This window comes from Centruroides vittatus, unplaced genomic scaffold (genome assembly GCF_030686945.1).
Source record: "Centruroides vittatus isolate TY-2023 unplaced genomic scaffold, ASM3068694v2 contig_439, whole genome shotgun sequence".
Lineage (NCBI taxonomy): Eukaryota > Metazoa > Arthropoda > Arachnida > Scorpiones > Buthidae > Centruroides > Centruroides vittatus.
The window spans coordinates 2,370,785-2,396,991 of NW_027122239.1; the positions used below are offsets into that span (position 1 = coordinate 2,370,785).

The 26,207-nt window shown below is 28.5% G+C and overlaps 1 protein-coding gene across 3 annotated transcripts; it reads right to left on the minus strand.

Moving 5' to 3' along the window:
* Positions 1-3,564: 3,564 nt before the first annotated feature.
* On the minus strand, positions 3,565-26,207 carry rngo (DNA damage inducible 1 homolog rngo). 3 transcript variants are annotated; one of them, XM_067272451.1, is made up of 9 exons: positions 25,779-26,207; positions 13,129-13,173; positions 12,877-12,999; positions 12,641-12,767; positions 12,357-12,484; positions 12,140-12,268; positions 11,587-11,690; positions 5,717-5,924; positions 3,565-3,964 (listed from the first exon to the last, which is right to left on the minus strand). In XM_067272451.1, exons 1-9 carry the CDS (start codon positions 26,038-26,040, stop codon positions 3,732-3,734), a joined length of 1,359 nt encoding a protein of 452 aa, XP_067128552.1. In that variant the 5' UTR covers positions 26,041-26,207; the 3' UTR covers positions 3,565-3,731. The 3 variants fall into 3 exon arrangements, with proteins under 3 accessions (XP_067128552.1, XP_067128551.1, XP_067128553.1); XM_067272450.1 differs by having other exon boundaries at positions 5,711-5,924; XM_067272452.1 differs by lacking the exon at positions 3,565-3,964 and adding an exon at positions 5,449-5,638.

Genomic DNA, 26,207 nt, shown 5'->3' on the forward strand with positions numbered 1-26,207 from the left:
ATGCCACTAATAGCAATTTATGGAGTGGTTGTCATATTTTCTAGTAATTGCTATCTATTAATACAATTAAAACAAAATTTCATTTAAACTTTAGGTTAATGTAAATTCACAGTATCATTAATTTCATACAGAACCTTTCTGTAAGAGAGTTCTTCTAGAATACTGTACAAGTTTGATCAACTTGCCTTATTCTCAACTGTAATATTTCATCTATTAATTGATATATCAAAAATAAAAATCACATGAAAGAATTATTGCAAAAGAGCACATTAATTTAATCCTCTAACAGATGATGCAGTTGGACAGTTTTCTCATTTAAATATTGCTTTAAAATTTTTAATTAAGTGGTAATAACTGGTACAGAGTCTCTACCATTATAAAACAAGATCATAAATACTATACTGTAGTTTCTCTTTGCAAACATAAAAATCATGATACTGTGCTTGGAAATAGTATGATGTGATATCATTAATTCCAGTATCACATTCTTTTTGATTGTCTGCAGCAAAACTAATTATATATTAGGCAATTTTTGTCTATAATTTTGAAATGAGTCATTTTATCCTTAAGATGCAGTACTGTTTATTTAACTACTAATTTTATAATAGCTTAAGATAAGGGGAATTCAGATTGTTTAATTTCAAATTTTGCATCTAGGTTTATTAGATTGATAATTATTTAATATAACACACTGATAAGCAAATATAAATTACAAAATGAATTCGAGTCAGAATATATTATATATATATATTTTGAAATAACAGTATTTTATATATTAATACATGTAGTTTCTCAAGCAAATCTTTAAAAAGAACAAGTTTATATCATAATTTTTATTGACAATAAATATTGCTGAAAATACGTTAGAGACATTGACAGACAAAATTTTTTTTTATAAATATATTAAATAAAACAAGATTTAATGTTTTTTTAAATATTATTATTGCATTGTTCTTATCTGCATTAACAAATTTTCTTCACTAGTATCAAGACATATCGTGATAAATGTAAGTAGTTACATCTGACTCAAGTTTATCATCATTTTTTAAAAAATATAGCAGAAAATATGTAATTGTGTATACAATATATCCTCACTTTTATTATCAAATTGATTTTTAGAAAGACTTGGTGAAGCAAGTTATTTAATTTTCCATGAACTGTCATTCATAGCTGTAATAGAAAATTTGTACCACTTATAAAAATGGAAGGCTGTAAAATGATTAAGTAAAGTCTACTATAATTCATCATCTAAAAATACACTGAATGACAACAGTTATGCATCCAGATTACATACCTGTTTGCCAAGTTTTGTAGTAAATGATTACAGTGCAATCCAGTTGCATACCAGGTAATGACAGAATTAATAGCTACTATCCTATGGAAAAGGCTCATAGAAGCTTAGTGTTCAGAATTTTCAGTATACCTGTTAAATGTCAAGCATGCCTGGACATTACACAGTGAAGTTTGAAAAAGGTTACATCATTGGGCTGAGGAAAGCAGGATGACTGTTTCATCTGAGCAATTTGACCCGACAGATGTTGGGACTATGGATATGTCAAGGCACATGTATAATATATGATAGGTAGGTGGTAGACATGCCAGACAGACCACCAGGAGTTATAATCATAGATTGCAAAACAAGCACAAATTGTAGCTGCAGCATCTTTGTCCATAATCTCGAGATAGGTAGAAGCCTTGCAACAGAACCCTCTCTTTTCTGTATCATTAGCAGGTGAATAGCAGAGGAAAATTTACATGTACATTGATCTCTACACATCCTGCCATCAGCAGCAGCTTCATTGCAGTGGTATCGTGATAAAAAAGCATGGACTGCTACGAACTGGCAGCATATCATCTTTACCGACAAATTCCAATTCCATTTGGGAACAAAGACAATTACTGTGTTAGTTTGTGAAGTCCGCCAATTGTCATTTCACCTGTCTTAATTGTTGAGCATCACAGTTATCTCCATTGCTAGGCAAGCTGGTTTGGGAAGCCATCTTCTATGACAGTTGGTCATTCCTAATAGTGGTATAAGGAGGCACTGGCAGTACAGTTGTACAGTCAGGCAATAAAATGAGCATATGATTTCCTTTCTTGATATGGCTACAAATGGCCTTTTTCATCAAGATAATGCTCGACCACCCACAACCTAAGGTTTCCCAGGAATGACTGATATGTTTCACACTTCCTTGGCCTGCCTGTATCCAGATTTGTTACTAGCTTCAGCCATCTACAAATACAAAGAATCTAAAGTGTCAGTTTCAACAACTGCAAAAATTCTGTTGCAGGATAGCATATTGTACCTGTATGCCTCCATTCCTGACCATATCATCATAGGTATCCAGGCAAGAGGAGATACTACAAGGTACTACAGGTTCTTTTAAATTGTACTGTTATTCTACAGAAAATTGTCCCTTTGCTACAATATTGTAATCACTTATTATTATTAGTGCATGCAACTGTAATGATGAAGTATCACTCCATTCCAACACCTTTTTGTTTTGTAACTTTCATGTCAATGAGTATATTTATTAATTTTGAAACTACCTTCTAAAATGAATGCATATGTAATTGAAAGTATAACAAAAATTAAAATCTATTTAAAAAACTTAGATTTTTTGATATTGTAGCACAAGAAGTGAATGAATTTCATTCTGTATCAAATTACATGGTAAGAGAAACATATTAACTTGTAAATCTACTCTGCAATATTTTAAATAAAATATAAAGCAACATTAAACCTATTTCAAGAAATCAAAAACTGTTCGGAATAAAATGCTTTCAAGATTCACCCTATCATCAGTGTTTTTCATGTTCTAAAAAAGTGGAATTTTGTATTCCTTAGGCTCAAAGTTCTGTCGAGTGTGAGAGGACGATGAGTCCCAAAAATGTTTTAGTTTCAAGGTGATGACGACGATCTAAAGTTCAATACGAAGTCATTTTGTACCATTGAAGATAATTGAAAGTTTTAATTTTAGAAAAATACTTTAATGAAACAAGCCAATTTTATTATAAATTTTATTTGTAAAAGATATAGACATAATCTTATCATCAGATCATATTTATCTTTGTAAAATTCTAAAATGTTTGAATGGAAATAGTTTCTTGAAAAATTTAGTTTCTAATTTTATATTCACAGCATTTATACTAATTATCCAAAATGAAATCAAGTAGTAAACTATTTCCATGCAAAAAATTTAAACTTAAAAAAATTAATTGTGACACTATGATTCCATGTCGATATAACCATAATGATCACATGAACACATGCATGCAAACTTCAAAATGATTTTAGTTTAGCATGTCTATTACCTAATTACAGCTTGATATAAGAAATTTTTATAATATAGTCTTTGTTTTTAGTTTGCAATTACCCTGCAATAAAAGTTGTATTATGAAAAACAAAACATTCCCATAGAAATTTATATATAAAAAATCATCTTTGAGAATGTAATATAAAATAGTTTTGCAGTTGTAAGAGATAAATTGAGAATCGATGATAGTAAAAGTATACGAAGTAACATATGCAAACACGTATAAAAAAAGCACCCTTTTTACCTATGACTATTAAAACGATTCGTGTTTTAGAGATGCCTTTAAAATTTCCAAGCCTTACAGATAATGCGATGTGCCGACGATTTAGCGATAATACCGACTACAGAAAGTGTACGAGATTCGTGGTCACATTTCACATAGTCACTATTTCACAGACTACGGTGCAACGAAAATCAAGGTAGTTTTAACGATTTTGCAAATAGGGATGCCATCGCTTGCGTCGTGTCTCCGTTAAAGTTCCTCAATTCTTCTACGACCTGTTGTCGAGGAAAGCCGAGATTCACCAAACTTTGCACGTCATTATCCGTGAAGTTATCGGCCGGCTGGGACCCAGGACAGGAAGAGCTAGTGGCTTTGTGCTCGAGAGAAATCCTTTGCGATTTTACGGTCGAAGGTGAAGGTGAAGCTAATAAAATTAAAAACAAAAAACATAAAAAGCTAACTACATAAATTGTTAAAAATTATAATAAAAAAAAATCTACATATAATTACATAGAATACACATTAAAAAATTTACAGTTAGTAATATCTAATAAGGGATAGGAATTTGTTATTTTTCAAAACAAAAGAATTTAATTGAAAAACAAAAATAATTATAATAATAAATATTTTAGATTTACACAATATAATTAATGAAAATAAATAAGAAATATAATTGAAAAGAAACTATTTTATGAAAAAATGGAATAAAATTACATCAGTTGCATAAATTTTAAATCTTTTCATAGATTTCTTATACTGTACATTATTTATAAAATAAATATTAAGAAATACCACATTTCTTATATTGTAATCTTTGCAATTTATAAGTTAGATTAACTTGGGATTATATGCAAGCTTAGATTAACAATTGAAATCAATAAATTACTATAAATTTATAAACAACACGTCTGTTTAAAAAATGACAGCCAGATGCAATACTTGCTTAATCTGATTGTAAAAAAATTAATAGAAATTAAGTAATATGATCGACAACTTTGTCATATTTTAATGTATTAATACATATTATTAATGTTTTTATTATTACATTGGTCTTTGTAGTGCTTTATATTTACAAATTTTGCAAAAAAATTATATGTAATTACTATTGCATACTAAAACCATTCTTTTAGCAGATAGAAAGCATTCATAGTGGACTGTATGCAAAACAATAGTTATTTCGAACTGATGTGAGAAAGCACAAGAACATACAGTACTTGACCTATATGATCTAGCATGTAAGGAAGCATTCTGTGAACAATATTACATGTATTGCATCTAGTAAAAATTGCAATATCAATAAAATTATTAAAATAACGATTGTATATATATATATAATGTCTCAGAGAAAACATTTTTAAAAAAATTCTTGAAGTTAATTATATAAAAATCTAATCAGTCAAATTCTTATTCTGTACAGAGACTTCTCTTAGACAAAAGAAAAGTAGCTTCAAATAATAAAGTTACTTTTCTATTTTTTTAACAGTTCACTGAAAGATTTTTCCCTATAATCTGTTTTAGTAATTTTATCAATATTTCATTTTCTGTAATAGGTAAAATACATATTGCACTGTTTAATAATAATTATAGAAATCATATTTACACAAAGCTTAAATAAATTAAAATACACGATTTTATCGTTATCATATATTTTACATATTAGAAAATTAAAGCTTTTGAATGTCACAGAATGTTAAGTAAATGGAGTTCATTGGCATGTGAATCATTCAGTTAATGCTGAAAAAAGTGAAATTTCAGTGATCTTTATCTATATGATCAGTGATAAATATCACAAAAATGATATGAAAAGTGCATATCTAAATTCTATTTGAAATCTACAAATTTATTTATAATGCTTAAAATTACTATCTTGATTATTTGTGTTTATGTATCAACTTGTTTATTACAATATTTTCTGAAAGCAAAAAAATTTATTTCTTCAAGAAAAGTATGTACAGAAATTACAAAATAAAATATCACAGCATAATATACTGAGAGCAAAATAAATACATAAAGAATTTGATGATGGGAAAAAGTGTAATGCTTGTGAATAATTATTTTCTTTTAGTAAATTTCATTTTCTTTGATTTTCCAGATTTTTCTGCACCAAAAAGAAATAGTTCTTCAATAACGATCAAGTTTTAAGAATGTCGTAATATTTACGAGACGTTACAATTACCATTTTGCACGTTGCCGTCTTCGGCAGACCTAGCCAGTGCCTCAGCTAATTGTCTGTCTTCTTGCTCTTGTAGAGAATTTGCTGGTACATTTAGAATTTGAGGAATTTGTAACCGTGCACATTCTGGTAGCTCATTTTCCGACAGAAATGGTGTCTCTGTTCCAGTAGTGCCAATTACCAATTTATTCTTTTTTAGATCAATGGAACACTAGGAAAAAAAAATTTTTTTTAATCAAACAAATGCTAAAGTATTATAAATACATTATTAACTTAAGTATATTTAAAATATTTACAATGCATGACAAGTGGAGGGTTTTTTTAAATATTATATAATAAAAATTTAATAATAATAAAAGGTATTTTCAGAAAATTTGTACAGAAGGATGACCAGACAAATCTTTATTTTAAAGAATTTTAAATAAACATTAATATTAAGCTTAATATTGATTAGTTTAAATTACAAAATTTTTGTTTCTCTTTCAGTTTTAGAAAGCTGAATTAACCTAAAAACAACCAAAGGGTCGTGGTGATAAAGTCTGGCACCTTTATTATTAGTGGCCATTTGGTCCCACTCTAGGAATCTGGCATAAGTCCAGATCAGAACCCCAGGAACTTTCAGGGATGATGCCACCTTAATAAATTGGACCATCCAGCATCTGTTTAAATCCACAACAAATGTAAAAACAAAGTCAGCTTATAATTGCAAAGTGCTTAAAAATAAAAAATAATCTTAAGAAAAGCAGGTGTATCATATTGAGAGCTTCAATGATGCTGAAAATAATTATTATATTAAAGAAGTGGCCAAGTAGATATGCTTCTAGATCTACATTTAAGGAGTCAAATATGGATAAGAGCAGTGTGTTATAATGTGGTAACACAGCCAGCTGCCAATGCAGCTAAACATCCTATTTCCCCAAAGAATCAAAGATCAAATCTGGGTGGGTCAAAAATCCCCAGAAAATTTTGAGGATGGTCTACCCTGAATATGTCAGGCCTGTCACTCATCACCTATTGTATGTCTGAAAAAAGTCCTATTAGTGTCCACAGGGCTGAAAGAATAAAAAAAAATCTAGCAATATGTTGCTTAACCTTCCCGGCAACATTTAAAACTGTGTGCATGTGGTGCCATCTCTTATATTTTATTATTAAAAACTTACATTTTTAACTATTATAAAATGGCAAAAAGCTTAATTTTGAGGGTAGTGATGGATTTTATATAAAACTGTAAATGCTAATAATGAGTAAAATCTTCATTAAGTTCAACCCTATTTGAGATATGACAAATAGGCACCCTTTTATCTTCCCACTCCCTTGACCTTTAACCACCAAAATTTAATATAGCATCAACCCCCAATATAGAAATCTCTCTGTAAAATCTCAGAAAATTTTCAACAAAAAGCACAGGAATTATTAAGCTTCACAACAGATGAATAAAATCATGCAGTGCTACATCTTGGTTGTCAGTCAGATTAATGTTGTTTACTATATAGATTGTTGACACATGATTATTCTTTTTAAAATAATACTTTTATCATTTTTGAAAGACTATAATGATGCTGTCAAGACTTTCAGAATCTCTGAATAGTCAGATATATGACAATCCAAACTGCTGATATTCAATAGCTTTTGCACAGCTTATGAAAGTCTTTGGCACATTGTGGCCATCACTATTACAGTTAATAAGTTTGCGTATCTGTATATATAATATAGTTAATGATAAATCAAAAAATCTGTAAAACAATCTTACTGACAACAAAATGAAAGAACATTTCAATATTTACATTTAATGAAAAAATACTTAATGAATAAAATTTAAAAATACAGTTGAACCTGTCTATATCAAAATTTATTTTTCCCTTGCATTTTCAGCCTAAATTCAATATATTTTCCATGTTTATCTCAAATAATTTTCTTCCAAAACACCTATATCTCAAATTATGGATTGAAGTGTCAATTACAAAATTCAAAACTCTGCAACTACATGTTAACAGCATAAATTGTATTATATTGTAAGAGATTTACAATACAATACATAGTTGCAATTTTCTCCAATTGGTTTGTGTCTTATTGGTTGAAAAAAGTCAAACATTTTACATCAGTCAGGAATCAAACTATTGACAAACTATTTCTGTTTAGATATGTCAATAATGTTTTACTTATACTTAATACTGTACTTGCTGTTGTATTAATAAAATACCGTAACTCCAATCAAACCTATTACTGTTTACTGTGTAGGAAACCCTATATCTTGAAACCTGTGTCTATCTCAAAATGTTTTTCCCCATTCCCAAGAAATTTGAGATAAATATATATACACTGTTGAACCTGTCTAATAATTTATATTACTACTCATCATAAAATGAATTACCATATTTATGCATATATAGGCTGCATGTGTGTAATCCACACCCTAATTTTCAGAAAAGAAAATTTGAAAAATTATTCAAGCCTCAAGCTTCAATTTTGCCTTGAATGCAACAAGGCAAAATTGAAATACAGTCAACTTGCCTTAAAACAAACAATGATAAACTGAATTCTCACATTAAAGTGAATTTTGCCGTTGCCATGGCAAAACACTATTGTCACAACATTAATTTTCAAGTGATAAAAAGTGAATAAAAATTTTATCAGATTTATTAAACCGAACTGTAAATTACCTTCACAACCCTCAAGAAATAATCTTATTCCAATTATGGTTGCTTTTTTATACTCTACTACTATTTCAAAGTGATTAATAGAAAGTGGTACTGTACCAAATGTTCCATTTTAAGTAGAAGAAAATCTATTCTACTTAAAATGGAACATTTAGTACAATTAAGGAGTAAGAAGAAATTACTAGAGGGAATTTTGGTATGAATTAAAGGAAACAGCTGGATATCACAACTCTTCCAAGACTGATTATGGTCAGTTTGGTTTTAGCTAGGGCTGTGGAGTCAGAGTTGTAAAAAATCTGCCAACTCTGGATATGTGTGGGGGTATGATTTAGTACCACCAGTTTAAAGCTTAATAACTCCTGTGTTAAATCATCCAACTCCAATTCAAAAACCATAGAAATTATTAAGCTTCAAACAGGGTGAACAAAATCATGCCCCATACACACATTCTAACATCCATACATACAGGAAAAAAACCCCAAATCTTTTGCACATCTCAACATTTCAAGATGTCCTGAGCCCAAAAATGTAAAAATTTGGGGGGGATCATTTTTTGACCAATCACTACACTTTCCCTGTTATATATAACAGTCAGGAAAGTAAAAATTATTGAATACATATTTATATATTGACTATGTCGTTACTTAGATGAGTCTTTTAGCTTTGGAATAAAAAAGTTTCTATGTTCTATCTTTATTATAACTTTATTTATTGAAGCTTTTATTCTGAGGTCATGTGATGACATCAGAATTTCCAGGCCTATAAGTCCACCCCTGATCAGATTCAGAGTCAGCAGATTTTTAAACAACTCCACAGCTCTGATTTTAGCAAACTCAGGAACACTTTTACATAAATGTTCTATGTTGATGATTGACAGTTTCCAAGAACATTTCGAGAACTGAAGAAGAAAGTGTGACATTGTGGTAATACAAGGAAAACCAACTGGTATATTGCAATCTCTTAATGTGCTTTAAAAAAACAACTGTTCTTAAAACTGTTCTTTTAAAGCACATTTGAAATGGCCATATCACAAATGAAGGTGCAATTCTTCAGAAACAACACCTACCAACACCAATGCCTGAAGAAAACATTATTGTGTTAAATGTGAGAGTGGATTGTGTCTGCATAGGTGTCAATACTCCCAGAAATGGTGTCCAAACATTTTGAAATAACATCAATATCTAAATGTGATGGATAGAAATGGAGATAATGCCGTATAGTGCAAATCATCTTCAAACAATTACTATATCAATAATAATAAACAATGCTTTTAGCCCACGACTTTAATTTAGATAGAGTTAGATAGCCCAATAAAAAGGATTACCTTAGTACATTATTGTTAAAGTGGTTAGAAACAAGTAAAAGTGAAAATGTCACATTAAATAGACAACCGGGAGTTGTTTAGACATTGTATCTTAAAATAGAATATGTTTTCGGTGTTTTTGAAAAATTAAAAAATTTAGTTATTATTTTAGTACCAAATCATATAAGAATCATAGCAAAAATGATTAACAGTAAATATAAAAATAATGAACATAATGATTTAGAAAGAGATAATGTAGTTTATTCATTGGATTGCAGTTGTTCACATAAAAAAAGATACATTAGTGAAACCAGAAGAAAATTAAAGACAAGAATTAAAGAACATATATATGCAATCAAAAACAATTTAATATCATCATCAGTGGCACAACATTGCAATATCAAAGGTTGTGAAATTTTAAAAGATAGTGTCAAGAGTATTCTGACAGAAAACAAATCAATTAAAAAGAAGACTACAGGAACACACAAAAATTCTGAAAATACAGGAAGACATTAGAATTAATAACAACATGGGACTGAAGCTATATGAAGGTGGAATTACATCGTTTTTACATAACCTTGAAACAGATGCTGAACAGATGTGGGAGTAAAGTCACATCACATTGTAAAATGAATTGTAACAAGGCAGTTGGCTTTACACCAGTCTTATGGATTTGGTGTATTTGTTTTGTTTAAGGTCTGGAAACCAATTATTTTAATAATAGTAAGTTCATTGTTAATATCCCTCTCTTTTTAATTTTTAATATACTTAACAAAATTTCATTATTAATAGTGTGGAACAGTCTACCAGAATTCGGAAAATGTGAGAGAAAAGACATTTACTGGTTCCAAATAATGTGATATATCACATTATTATATTAAAAAAAAATTTATGCTGTATAGTATTTAGTTCTTTAATATATTGGTTGTATTAAATATTGTAAATACTGTGCACTGTATATATCAAAAATTCTTTTGTATTGGTTAATTAACTATTAGTGTTATAATTATGTGTGTGCTAAGTTGGTACTTTGTAAGCTGATGAGGAGTCCTTGTGCCTGAAATGCATCCTTTCCTAAATTTGAAGGTGATTATTAAAGACTAAATTTTTTGTAAAAGATCTGGTCTATTTTTTGGTCAGCTTTGGTGTGATAAAGCCTCCAAATTCTTAAAATCCTATTTATTAGGTTATCTAACTATCTAAATTAAATGACTATATCATTATCGTAAAGGAGTTTAGTGACAATTACCAATAATTACTCATTACCAAAGGAACAGTTGCACTTCTTACACTTATATAACAACAAATTGTTTTAAAATTATAACAATTTATTTATGCTGAGTATAGACTGCACACCAATATTTGGCTAATATTTTCAAGGGGCACAAACATATATATAATAATGCAAAAATATTTAATATGAATTAGTTCTCTTTTCATCATAGAGTTCATATAAAAAAAAGGATCAAAAGAAAAGAGATCTCTTAAATTTATTATTATATTTTTGATTCCTTCACTTATATTTAATTGCAGGTTTTTATTTAAAATTTTATTTTATCTCACTGGATAAATATTAGATTTTAATTATAAATTATAAAAACTTGAATCTATTATTTCAATTAAAGTTATCGTAACTGTATGTATATTACAGTAATCGTGTGGTTGTGCTCAAACACAAGATTACTGTAAATTTAACTATTACAAATTTAGAAAATTAAAGAAAAAATATTCTAATTTTAAATTCAATTTATAGAGTAAGGAGAGATAATTTAATGCACTTTAATTTCTGTTATTTTATTCTTGTCAATTATATTCAAAAAAAAGGCAAAACAAACTTATTTTTTTTTTAGTGTTTCACTGCAATTAAATATTTTATCAAAAAATAAAAAATGTATTAAAAACAATTAGCATACTTGATGACGTTTTAACATATCCAGACCCAACAGCATATCCATTGGTTGATCTTCCAAAATTGAAAAGGATGAAGTCAAAAAGTCATTTTCTATCTGGATCTGAACTGTTTAATAAAAGCTTTTTAGTAAGATTTCACAAAATATCACTCAAAAATAAATATTATTTTAAATAGAGAATAAATAGAATTGATTTAAAAAATGTTTTATGTAAAACTTCTTTGATGGCCATATTCATAACCAAGTTTCAAGAATTAGAATCAGACGTTAACCAATTACCATTTTCTTTACTTTTAGTATATGAACTCTTATTAGTTAACTTCTAATTCTTGATCCTGTGTCGTAAATATAGTCATTAATCTGTTAAATTTGTAATTTATAAAGAAGGATGTTTTCAATTAAACTTCACTAAAAACTTGACACATTAAAATATACATTTATATAATTTTCCATAAATGATTAAAAAGTTTTAAAAATTATCTTACTAACTTTGATATTTGATTAATTAATCATTATATTTATATTTTAATAATTTAAATTTGTTTGCAGTTCCTACCCAAGTGAACTCTTCCAATAATTTTTTGAGTTCCCACTCCTTTAGCTACTCCAGCCCATCTGTTATCTACTAATCTCATAATGCTGCATCTCTCAGCGCAAGCTTGACTCATTATTGTTGTCTGAGCTCCTGCAAAAAAAAAAAAAAAAAAAAAAAAAACAACAAAATAATCAGTTATAATTAATGAAAATATGTTTTAATACAAACATTTACTTACCTGAATCAATGAAGGCTTTTACTGGATGTCCATTAACTTTACAATTGACATATAACATAATAACTTGACCAAAACTTTCAGGATGATATTCCATTGCAGCTTCCATATTAGAATCAACATTTTGTTGCCTTAAATGAATTATGAAAAACTCTTAAAGGTTCATCATAATTAATTTAATTTCTTAAAACAGATTATTACTTGTCATTGTTTTAAACTACAACATGATAAAATATTAATTTTATAAATTCTATGCAAAATTGCTTAAAGATATTTTTAAAATATACCTGATTTCTTCTGCAATCATACGTTGGGCCTCCGGATCAAATGGATCTGCATTCATTATTCTAATACGTTGTCTGTCTTTCTCGGCTCGATCTTTCTGTTGTTCTCGAAGTACCGACGTAAAGCGTTCTTTAACAAAATGATAATTATATTAAATATCTAAAATAGCTTATTTGACTCTTTTTAGATATTTATGACATTATAAATGATTTAAAAAATTTTAAGACCAAAAATTTACCTATGTCACCACTAAGCAGAGCATCAGCTAATCTTGGATTATTGTGTTTCAGAAGAGCAAGTTGTTCAGGATGACTCAATAACATTTCTTTAAGATAAACTGGATCGTCTTCTGGTCGGGATGCTAAGAAAATAAAATTACATAAAATATACATATAGAATGGATTACTGAAATAGTTCAGTTTCATATATAGTATATTAAATTTATAATTTTAGTATGTTTTCATTTAATTTAAGAAGAAAAAAAACTTACTCTGTGGAAGCTGAAGTCCACTAAAATCCAATTGAAGGGGAAGACCTGTGACAGAAATTATTACTTTTATTCAAGCCATGATTAGAAGCTTAAGTATTACTTTAGTTTCTACAGGGTGATTCAAAAATAACTCTACAAGTTTAAGAGTATATTGAATTTTAATCAGAAGACTTACAGAATCAGTTCAAATGTTAATTTATAGCAAAACACATCAAATTTTATCTCAAATAGAAATCTTGGTTCCAAGAGTGCACCACTGGTGATATGATAGACAACCCACCTGAATTCAATTCTTGCCAACTAGATGCAATATATCTGTTGTTATTTCAGAAACTGATAGTGATTTGAATTTTGAGCTCTGAGATTTGCAGGCTATAGTAGAATAAAGACTTGTTTTTTCTTTGAAGTTTCATAAAGATCTAATCAACTCTGGGAGATGGAGATGACCATGCTATTGGCCCTGTTCAACCAATCCACTGACCTAGGAAGCATTTATTGAAGAAATCTTGAATGTCTGTAAGATGGTGGGTGGTGCACCATCTCGTTAAAAGTAACAATGGCATTCTTCTGCGTCATTGTTGCTTAATTGTGGAATAAGAAAATTTTCCAGTATACACTTTCCCTTTAATGAGAGTACAACATTCACTTTTGGACTGTGACAAACATGTTCCACAGTTGCTTGCAAATTTTTGAAGGTCCAAATCCTGCATTTATGAATGGTCACTACCATAAAGATAAAATGTTGATTCATTGCTAAAGATAATGTTGCCAGGAATGTCTCAACCTCCTCAATCCAATGCAATATTTCCACATTACGTGAAACAAACTTAACATGTTCTTTATTAACTAATGCCTCAATCAATTTTGTAAGACTTCTCAGTAAAATTTTATTTTCTTTCAAAATTGTACAGTCCTTTTTGAATCGCCTTGTATATCAACAAAACACAAATGATTATTTTACGTAATAGCTATTAATATAAATAAATAATTTTAATAGTATTAAACAGTTTACTTTTCTAAGATAAATCTAATCTCCAATATATAAATTCAATGATTTCGCAACAAAAAGAAAAGAAACGGGAAACACAAGGAAATAAGAACAGAACATGAAAATTAAACCTTAAAATCTGAAACCTTCAGGGAGAACGTATTTTAAGCATTAAATGGTGTCAAAATTGAACTCTCAACTTCTTGTAGAACTTTACAACATCTGAATGGTAACTTTAAAAATAGACAATAAATAGATTTTAAATATTATCTATTATTAATTTACTCTTCATTATATTAAATTACATTTTTTTTGGTCTTACCACATATTAAATCATCATATATAAAACTAAATATTGTTTGTAAAGAATTATTATAAATTTCAATGTAGATATGATGAGCCTCGTGATGGTCAGGTGTCATGGTTAGAGCTGAAGCCCCCCTATATAGTTATAAACTTTTTTCATAAAAGGTAAACATTACTTTCCATACTTAATTCTGCTTCATTATTATCTATTCCTGCAAATCACATCAGGTTCACAAACACAAATTAAGCAGTTCTCTGAGATTTTAGCATTAATCCGTGTTAAAGGCTCTGAAAGCTAAAGTTGCTTAATACCATTAAAATTTTTTTGATTATCCTGATGATATTTATCTGTTCTACAAATTACAGACCCCCTGAAAAAGTGAGTTGAAACACAGAAAAAGTGAATAAAAAGTGAGTGCAATAGTGATAAAACAAAGTGAAAACACAGAAGGAAAACTCGGCAAAATAGCAGTAAAAATTGTTATTTTATTTTTACTGCTATTTCGGAAGAGGTAGATTTTAGCAAATAATGGAAATATGGCGTGAGTACATAACTTTACTCAACACTGGCTTCTGAATTTGTAATGAGAGGGATTTTTTAAGTGCATAAAGGATTTTTTTTTTACATATATGAAATAAATTTTTGTTTCCTATAACCTAACAACACTAAGCGGCAGTTGCAATTTTGAGACCCGCTCAGGGCCACGTGTTTTCTTCCAGAAAATTCTATTCCAATAGTCTGATAATTCGGCTGATTGTTTGGCTTTAAAATTATTTTTGATTTGTCCCACATCTTAATTAGGCACGTGAAAATGACCTAAAAAGTGAGGATACTTCAGAAAAGTGAGTACAAGTGAGAAAAATGAGACTCCGAGGCCTGAAATTATAACAATATTATTGTAATTAATATTATAAACTTTTTGACTCTCAATAAAATACATTTTTAAAATTATTTCTGATGGGTGAAGGAAACTTCATTATATTCCTACTATATTAATGTTTTTGTACAAATACTTTTCCTGTCAAATGCATGTATATTCTAGTAAACACCGGAAATAATATAAAATAACATTGATTATAGATTTGTAAGAAACCTTTTTAAATTTTATAAGTTATGAAAAGATGAATATAATTACAGTATTTATATACACATGTATAATTTTTATTATTTTACGTAAATTATGTAAATATAGTTTAAAATAAAACTTATTTTCAATTTTAACATACAATGTTAGCTAATTAACTCTTCAATATTTAATTTAATAATGCCAAATAAAAATGATGTTAGTTGATATCGCTACTAATTAGGAATCTGCTTCACTTGATGTGATTATTTTTGATTTGTTCAGTTTAACTAGTTATATTTTTATAAATTACTAAACTCAAACGTATCTTCATTAAAAAAAAGTTCAGACATAAAAATTAAGCTAGAATAAAGCATCTAATTCAGCACAGCTTTCAATCTTTTTCTTTAAAATTGATATCCTAATTGGCTTATTTTAGCATATATAACACACCTAACATTCAATAAATTTACTTACTTTAAATTAACCATTAGTTATTGGTATCTTGAAGACTCCTTTAGAAGCTTGTTGCGACATCACGGCTGTCAAAGAACCAGCTAAAAACTAGTGATCGAGTACCATCGAATGACCTTGGAAACAGTTTCCAAGCTCATTTGAATGTGTACTTGATAGGAATCTTTTCCTCAAAATAAAACAAAATTTTACAACTTATTGGAAAAAGCATTTCAAATTGGCACTATATAAAAATTATAAACTAAAATCTTTTCCACATTAGATTAAAAAAAATTTAATTATTAGAGATCATTATCCACTTAATTAATTACAATCGCAACCTTTATATGAGAAAAATAAAAAAGATAATGAGTATGGAATAAATCAATTATCAAAGCTAAAATAATAGTAAAGAGTACAGAACTACCTAATAACAGTCATCTATTGTATTGATAGAAATGTCAAGATTAATCAATAGAACTTTAAATGATAAAATTGCACACAATATCAAAATTTAGTTCTTTTTTTTCCTACTAAAATTAATTGTATTAATTTAATTTATAATTGAAATATTTTTAATTCTTGCCAAATTACAAATATATATGAGAAAATATTAAAAATTACTTAAAAACAAATAGACCCAAAACCTTAAAATTCATCAAGAATGATGCATGTAACAAACATTCTTAGCTTTTTAAAACTGTATACTTCTATATAATAATCAGAATGGAATTATACATATATGTAACATGACATTTCTAAAAAGAAATAAAATTTGGAACTTTTTATTTTATTAAACACTAGAGCCAGTTAAAGACAAGTTTAATAATAAAATCAAAAAAATATTAATCCTATTAAATACAATTTTTCTTTAATACTGAAATAACCAATAAATGCATAAATTTGTAGTTTACATTTACGTATTTTAAAATTTAGAACTGTTTCATTAAAAAAAAGCTTATCATAAAACTAAGTTAAACTGACAACCAATTAATAACAGAACAGAAACAATAATCACTTTGGAATTAACCTATACTGGTAACAATAACCAAGTAATTACAATATGTGATGAAAAGAATCACAATTAGTGGAATTTCTAGTGTAAATTCTAGTTTTAATGAATCAAGGAATTTAAAACATGTTAAAACAACTAAAAATGTTTAATGAACTCTTAATAATTAAATTTATTTTTAATTATAATAATTACTAGTAGATTAACCGGTGTTATTTCCAAATAGTTTTTTGGCAACATTTCACTATTAAAAAAATGTTCATATTCATAGTGTTTTTGAAACTGAACACACCTGTAATGTATGTCACAATGGATTTAAGAGTTTCTCGCATCTGAACATTTGTTGGAAGATCTAAACCTATCTTCATGTAGATTTTCTTCAATTTCATTAGATAATTCTCCAAAATCTAATTTAATTTTGGCATATTTCTGATGATATCATAACAGACACCAAATTTCCTTTCTAACTTCTCAATTCAAATGCCAATTTTTAAACCTTTCTTTTGACACATCTTCTGGAGTGTTCTTTATGATCTCTCAAACAGACATTACTTCATTTTCACATGCCTATGTGCTGATTTTTAAAAATTCTAAATGGTCCTCTCAGACATTTGAACCTGTAACATTGCCAAAGGATGTAGTGAATCAAATAGAAAAATTCTATTAGCAATACAAGTTAAACATCAGTTTGTATTTGACTCTCATCATCATCTCCTTATCCATTCTCATATCCATTTCACTTCTGTAGTATGCCTTTAAGTTCAATATAACTCCTCAGTTGCATGGCTGAATAAGTGATGATGTATTCACAGTAAAGATTATTTTAATAATTTTTAATAACACTAGTTTAACACATGAATGTGTTGTACAACAAAAACAATCCTTTATTTGAAGTTTACATTCCATTTAACTAAACAATTATTAAAAATGTCAGTTGTAATATAGGCATTTACATTTGAACAGTAATCCTTTGATATATATTTCATGTCTTTAAAATATCCAGGATTTTTACTTTTTCAATCTTTAGAAATCTTTGTTTCTGGCCTTGCATATTAGCAGAGCAAAACAACTATAGTATATTCTTTCTGTGATTTAATTAACAGCATCTTTTACAACATTCATAGTTTAAACATAAGTATGATCAAGCATTGCATAAAAATAAAATGTTTTGTCTGTATTGTAGCTATTCCTCAGTGGATATTCAGCAATAATTTTTGGCTATTTTGTTTTTTAACAACAGTTCAACTGATGCAAAACCAGAACTTTTCTCCTCGCCATGAATGCATCTGTATATCTTGTTCTCTTGATTTCTCCATCAGTTACAATAAAATCTTTCTCCCCCATATTTTTAGCTAACTCTTCTGCTTTATGATGCATTAGTAACCCATAAACAAGTGCATTTTTGACATAAACATTATTAAAACAAAGCTTCAAAGTTAATCAACTTCACTATCTTTTCCAGTTTGATTTTTCTTATAAATCAAGTTCTCATTTTTTCTTGCTGACATTTCAATTTTCACTCTGAAATTTATTATAACATTCTAAAATTTCAAGTTTATCTTTGAGGGACAAATCTCTGTATTTTTTATTTGCTTCTTCCATTATGCAAAGGAGTTACAGTACAGTACTGTACTTTAATTAAACAGTAATGAATATTACAGTCTTCAATAGTAGCAAACAGTTAGCATATAAATGAAGTAACAAGTGTTAGAAATTGAAATTTAAACTTGTAGGACAATGAATATCTAGTCCTAACCACAGACTTCAGTCAAAGTGGTGCAACAAAGCAGCTGAGGCTCAACTTCTACATCTCTAGCCTGTATTCAATTCCCACTGATCTTTTTTTCTACTTTTTTTAATGAACAGCAAATTACTTGTTGTTTGCTTCATATCTAGTAGAATTTGTTGACATCCATCCACTTTTACCTGGATTTATCATAATGGTTGACTTAATAGACAATTCAGACATCTTATTATAAAGATGGTAAAAGTTGATCGTGGATCCCCCAAAGATGTCAGCAAATTATTATTTTTTATTATTATAATTACCAATAATAATAATATGATTTCAATATCAATAATTTAATAATATAATATTGACAATTTCAAGTAGTAAATAATATTCATTACTTGTTAATTGAAATATAGTAATGGTAGTATAAAACAAGTTCTTATAGAAGGTTATAGAATATTTTATAGAATTCTTATAGAATATTTAAAAATTATTTCCTAACAATAACAATGGCTGAGAATTGAGACCATCACTAAGAAAGTTAATGTTGAAACTATTGTTACCACCCATCCGGTTTTCACCCGGACAGTCTGGGAACTATTAATTTTGTCCGGGGATTTCGTAGAAATTGTGAAATTACAATGAAACAAAGTTCTTGCAAATATTGTTATAAATTTACACCATTTAAACAACAAAAGACCTCACACTCACTGAAACTCATCTGCCATTCCGCCATGTTACTCTGTTTATGCTGACGTGTGACGCGCAACCTGCCTCTCGACCTTTTTTTTTATTTTTTATTTTATTTTATTATTTTTATTTTTTTGCTTGTATGTTACTCCTACATAAGTCCCTAGTCCCTAACTGTAACCGATTTAGAACCAGCATGAACGTTATTCTTTGCATTGTAAAATGACATTGTGCATGCATCAGAAACTTCTGTTCGAACAAATCTGACCTGCCGTCCGAGTCAGCGATTTTGTAAAGGCGGCAACACTAGTTGAAACTATGGAAGAAATTTCATTTGCAAATGAGACTTTTAAAAAGGTACATTCACCAATGCTCTCTTATGTGTATCCCAAATATGAAAGACAATTTATTAACCAAACAGCCTCATGAACAAATTAGTTCTGTCTCTATGACTATGGCAGACAGGTTTTTCCAACACTATTATTGACATTATTTTACTTATGTTATTTGAGTTATGTAGTGGCAGATGAAAAATTTTTATATGATGACAGCAACAATGAAGGATCGAATGACAAAATATGTTGTATTTTTGTTACTATTTCTTCCTTTCATACTTTTTTAATTATAAGTAGCTGAAGATTATATGTTATTTGTTGATAGCGCAAAGACAATCCAACAACAATGAGGACTGTAATACAAGCAGTTACACAAAACCTACTCCACAACACATTCCCACAAAGCAAAAATTGTTGCTCTTGCTGTAGCACATTCATATTAAAATTTTAAGACAGTGAAAAAATTGGGTGAAAGTTGCATAAAAAGAAAAGATTACTATTTGATACAGTGAAAGAAAGATGTAAAAATGGACAGAATAAGATTCAATAAACTTCAAGTAGTCATATCTCAAAATATGAAGAACATAATCAATTGTTTCACACAATAAAATATTTATAAATTACAACAAAACCTTGCAAGAATGGGCATTGGTAGCTGCTGTCCCTATCCAGTCAGCACAGATCAAACAGGTGTAATTATCAGACAAAATAAAACAGATCATTCAAGGAATGAAGATAGCGTTCATAAAGAAATATAATTTGAATAAATTTACCCATTCTTATATGGTACAAAACAGCCTAACTGCATCAGGAAAGTTGTTCCCTCTCATGTATTTGTGCATCCAGAGGTCAACAAATAAATTTGCCCCACAGTATTAAAACTGACTGACAAATTAACTGCAGAATTTAAAAATGTTATCATCACTTGTTCCAAATTGGATAAACTTATAAAAGATTTATACAAAGACTTTACAAACAACATTGAAACAAAGATGATAAAATTCTTTTAATGATTGATTCTGTGACCACAGGGTCGGCACCTCTTTAGTGCCTTGTCAGGACCGACACCACCGTGTCTTGTTGACATGGAAGCCAAGACGGCATTAATGATTTGGATTAGAACGTAGGTCATGAAAGCGGCTTTGTACATGGGCGATCAGATTCTGGTTGGAGGACAGAGAGACAGTACAACGAAAGTACTACATGCAGACTCTAGGATTAACAACAAATAACCATGTAATAATCACAAAAAACAAGGTTACAGGATACATATCGTAATATCAGATTTACCAACCTATTTAACAGAGTGGTCACGCAAGAGAGAGTTTACATTTGAATCGCATGTTGAGATAAATACCTGAGATTATACAGTTGTTGCGTTCCAATTGCAAAAGTTCGTATTTGATGGTAGGGTTGTGGTGCGGATAGTTTGATGATCAGAACAGTTCAAAAATGGGTGATATCTTGTGACAGAGATTTGGCAACATCGATTAATGGGCAAGATAATATCCTAATCTAGGTATCTCATTGCTGGAGGAGTCTTTGCACAGAGAATGGGCATGGTATTCGTAAAGGTGATATAGGAGGTCCTGAACTAACATTAAAGGCACTGATGACAACTAACCTTGGAGACCAAGTAGCGACTTCTGACCTCTGGAAAAACTAAACTGTGACTGACTCTTCGGCTGTCAATTACGCTATTAGCATGATATCACCTGACCAAGAGGTAAGCAGGTTACGGAAATGCGTCGTTTTTGCCGTCGAGAAAGTGTAAGTGGAGATTCTCTCAGGTAGTAGATGACAACAAGTATTGAATAAGCATTATGACATCGACGACCAATTTTTGCTAAAGTTTGGATTCTCACAATTCTTGGGGAAAATAAACTGATGCTCCTTTGCATAATAAAATTTCCATCAACACTGGAAATGTAACTTATTACCTCAAAGTAATACCTGCAAAATTTACCCTATTAGTCAACCTTGCAGTCAGGTCTATCGAGAGGGAAAAGCTAATGATTTTTATCCAGGCCAGGAGAACTTACAGGCCCATAACTGTTCCTACCTCTAAGATTAATGTTATTTTTTAATAACAGAAAATAAAATCTTTCTGCTTATAATTAATAAACATTCTACATATTTCACTTGTTCAAAAAACTATATAGCAAAAGCCTGCTCTACCCAGTCTCCATATAGCTCTCAACAGTCCTGCTTGCAATGTTTACTTTTATCAACAGAAGAATTTGATAAAAGTTTCAACAAAATGGAGTGGAATTTTACAGCATCTTCACAAGATATCATAAAAACCACTTCATAGTTTATCATCCCACCAATTAAGCACTCCTTATTTCAAAAAAACGACTAACTATGCCTGGTATTTTCGTTTCTACTAATTTTCCAGCATATTTTTTTCAAATCAGAAAACAATGTCATTGACAATGACTGCGAAGTAAAAGTGTTACTGTAAGGTTTGCTTCATAAAAAGTTCCTGGTGTCAATATGTTTTTGTCCTCTTTCATTCAGATTCATTTTCCAGTCCTTGCACCCTCTCCCTCTCCTTGTAAGATGAACATTTAATGTATAAAAAGTAACTTTTTATCTGACTGAATGATTTAATTTAAATTGATTCTAATCATTGAAACAACAAAGCTTTCAACTGTTGTTATCTGTTTTTTCAGTTGGTTACTATTAACTAAAATCAAATTATCATTAAGTTACTAATCATAAGTGAAGCTCTAATTACAATAATGTTTTGTAATATTATTTAATTTGTTTTGGAACTTGATTCTGATAATATTTAGACTACTGATAACAATATCCCCAATTATAAAAACACAAGCACTTATTGTGTGTGTATATATATATATATATATACATACAGGTATACCTCGTCTTACGTCGGTAATTGGTTCCAGGAGAGGCGACGTAAGTCGAATTTACTTGTGTAGTTACGACGTAAGTCGTAGTTTCGACTTATGTCGTAACTAAACGCCAATAATGGAGGAAACGTCAATAATGAGCACTTAAAGACCGCTAAATAAGACGATAACACAGAAACAGAGATGTTTTCATGGTTCGTTTCCTAGGATTTATGATGATTATATTAACATTTACTGTAAATGTGCATATTTTAATATGATTTTATGCGCTTTCGACGCTTTTCTAGTGATATTACGTCTTCAATGTTTATGGCGGACGGATTTAAAGTCGAATAAACTGACTTAAACTTGATTTTTATTTTTCCATATACTTTTTTGACAAACGACGTAAAATCGGGAACGACATAACTCGAGGTATACCTGTATATATAATTGATATTAAAAAATTTAACTAATTTTTAATTTTAAGATATAGTTTAATCAGATAAAAAAAAAATTAACAATAAGAAAAATACCATTACACAACTACATAAAAAATCCTAAACAGTAAAATACAATAATTTAATCTACATGTACAATACAGTTATTTAAGAATTGATGATGAATAGTGAACATTACAATAATAAAACAAATTCTGATGTACTTTCTTTTGTCAAAAATAACTTTTTAATCTTGTAAAAAGAATTTTATTTAAATGTTAAAAAAAAATCAATATTTATAAAAATACACACATTAGTTATTATAATTTTTTTGACTTATTATAATACAATGATGGATATATTACTACTCATAGAATGTATCAATTTAAATTATATTTGAAATCACAAATTAGTTATTTAAAATTCTCTCAATTGTACTTTTCTAGTTGTAAGCATTTTTATACATAAAATAATGTATTTTGTATATATTTGTATATAGCTCAACAAATGTACAGAATTTATACTGTTTTACACAAGACATAACCTTTAAAAAATTCTTTTAATTCAAAAAATAATTTAATTAGTCAGTTTTTATTCGGACTAACAATTTGCTCTACATGAAGATAGAAAAAAAATAAAGCTAAATCTGACTATCACATTCTGTGTGTTTGATCAAACAAGTTACAGTAATCGCAAAGTAATTCTTTTTGTTTTCTTATGTATGGGTACATATTTTAATACGTCGTAATGCTTTAAATAATTTTAAAATAATTCAACAGTTACTAGAGACGTTTTACATAAATTTCGTGTCATCAAAAATCTATAAAATGAGATCAAAAGTAATACATTTTGCTTAAACAAAGCAAATTGTATATTTTTAAAAATCTCTGATAAATACAAAAATATTTACCATTCAAAACATCACCTTCATGTCTAAATTTAAAATACGTAGTGACGTTTTCAAATATTCTCTTTGTTTAATAGAAAGGTCTTTCTATAAGAACAAAATCCAGTTGGCACTATCGCTAGTTTTTTGACCCAGTATTACAGTAACTGGAATAAGTTCACTCTCCTGACAAGATTTACTTTTTTTCTTTTGGCGATAAGCCAAATGTAATTAAAATGTCTAATGGAAGGTGAATACGTAAAATTCGATGTTTTGTTCATTTTCATTAGCAATTTTAAAATTAATTCTGTAACAACAATTTTAGTATCAGTAAAACGTATGTTCGATCAAAAATTAGAATAATAATTTTTATTTGACTGAAATAGTTTTTTTAATTTTATTAAATACTTGCATTAAGAACCGAAATTCATGCAAAACTTTTCTTCAAAGTCCATTAACATAAATATTTATTGATTTAACCATTTAATATTCATTTCTGTCATCTTAGTTTCATGGAAAATGCTGCAAGTACATTAAAATTTTTATATTAAGCCTATCATTTATGAACTTTTAGATAATTGTTAATACTGCTTTTATCAGATATTTTCTTATCAATTTATTATATAACACATTTATTAAAAAAGAAAAGATAAAGCAAATAATTATAAATATATTTTTTACGTCTGTGGTTATATATAATTACAATAACGTCGTCATTTTCTTTCTTCAAATATCCTTTTTTTTTGCAATTTTATCTTATTGTTTTTGTCATTGACTAAATATTCTAATATTCAACTAACCAGTTATCACTTGAAAAAAAATCTGTAAATTAAGACTGTCATTACACTACATTATTATAATGTCTCCTATAACAATAAATTTTATGAAATATTAAATAATATTTTCTAACGTTAACATTTTATTGACGAAAATAAAATTTACTCGATATTCTGTTAAACTATTAGAAAATATCGATCCTAATTTAAGCATAAAAGAACTTATTTTTATACATTTTTATTAATCCTATTTGTTTTATTATCTGAACAAACATACATTACTGATTTAATTTAATAAAATGGATATGTGTTTAGAAATTTATATAAAAAAAAGTTCTTAAATAATTTGAAAAGTTCATGTCAATGACATTAGAATTCTTGATAGATTTATTAAAATTTTCACAATTATTCAGTAAAGTATAAATTTTTTGATTTCTTCATAATTTACATTTGAATAATCTAATGAAAGTTAATATAAAATAAAAGAGCAACATTTACAAATAAAAAAAAACTAATATGAAAGTATTTAAATTAATAAAATATGTATTTCCTTTAATAACAATAATCCATAACGATTTCTTTTTTTATTATATAACTTACTATTAACAATAAATGTATTTTTGCCCAAGATATTTACCATTTATTTTTAGGTTCTCCCACTTTATTGATGCTTATTTTTATGTCACCCAAGGCAAACATCCTTTCTTACTTACGTAAACACATCAGTCTTTCTTTAACTTATAATTTTAACTAATAAAATACTTTCAGTACACAACAGAGATTGCACTAAAAGTATTTTTATCATAAGGTTTCCTCTCAGACATTCACAAATGTTACACATGCACACTAAAAAAACTATTCAGTTTCAATTTTTTTTTTCATCTGTATATAGGCAATTAATGGTTACTAACACAAATACTTCTCATTAGTATATATTTTAACGTTCAACTTGTATTTATTATCTAAACAACAATGTAGAAATTTATGTAAGTAGGTTAATAATTCAAAAATGTTTACCAAACAATACGAAATATTCATAGAAAACAAAGTATGTTACGGGTTAACGAATTAAAAGCGTAAACAACATTGGAAACATTTAATTTTGAATCTCACCAGGCTGCTGATTAACGGAATCCTGTGACATTCTTTGTTGCACAATCTGTTGTATCAGTAATACGTCGCCTTCCTTGATGCCATAAGTTTTTAGATCTTTCTTATCGTCCAACAGGGGTCTTCCCTCGTGCATGACGACGATTTCTTGACTTCCAATTCCGGATTCGTATTCACACAGAGCTTTTAAATCGACCAATTCCATGTCGTCACTAACATCCAAAGTGAAGATGTCATCCGACAATGTGGTTACCGTGACTTTCATCTTTCGCAATTTAACGGGCGTATATCACTGTTTAAAACTAATCTATGCGCGTTTCTGTTGACTCGTTTAAAATCGGTGGAAAATGTGATAAAATTACGTTCGGCTAGACAATTCCTCTATTCTGTACTTATTCTCCAACATGCTTACCGTCATCCAACAGCGCTCAC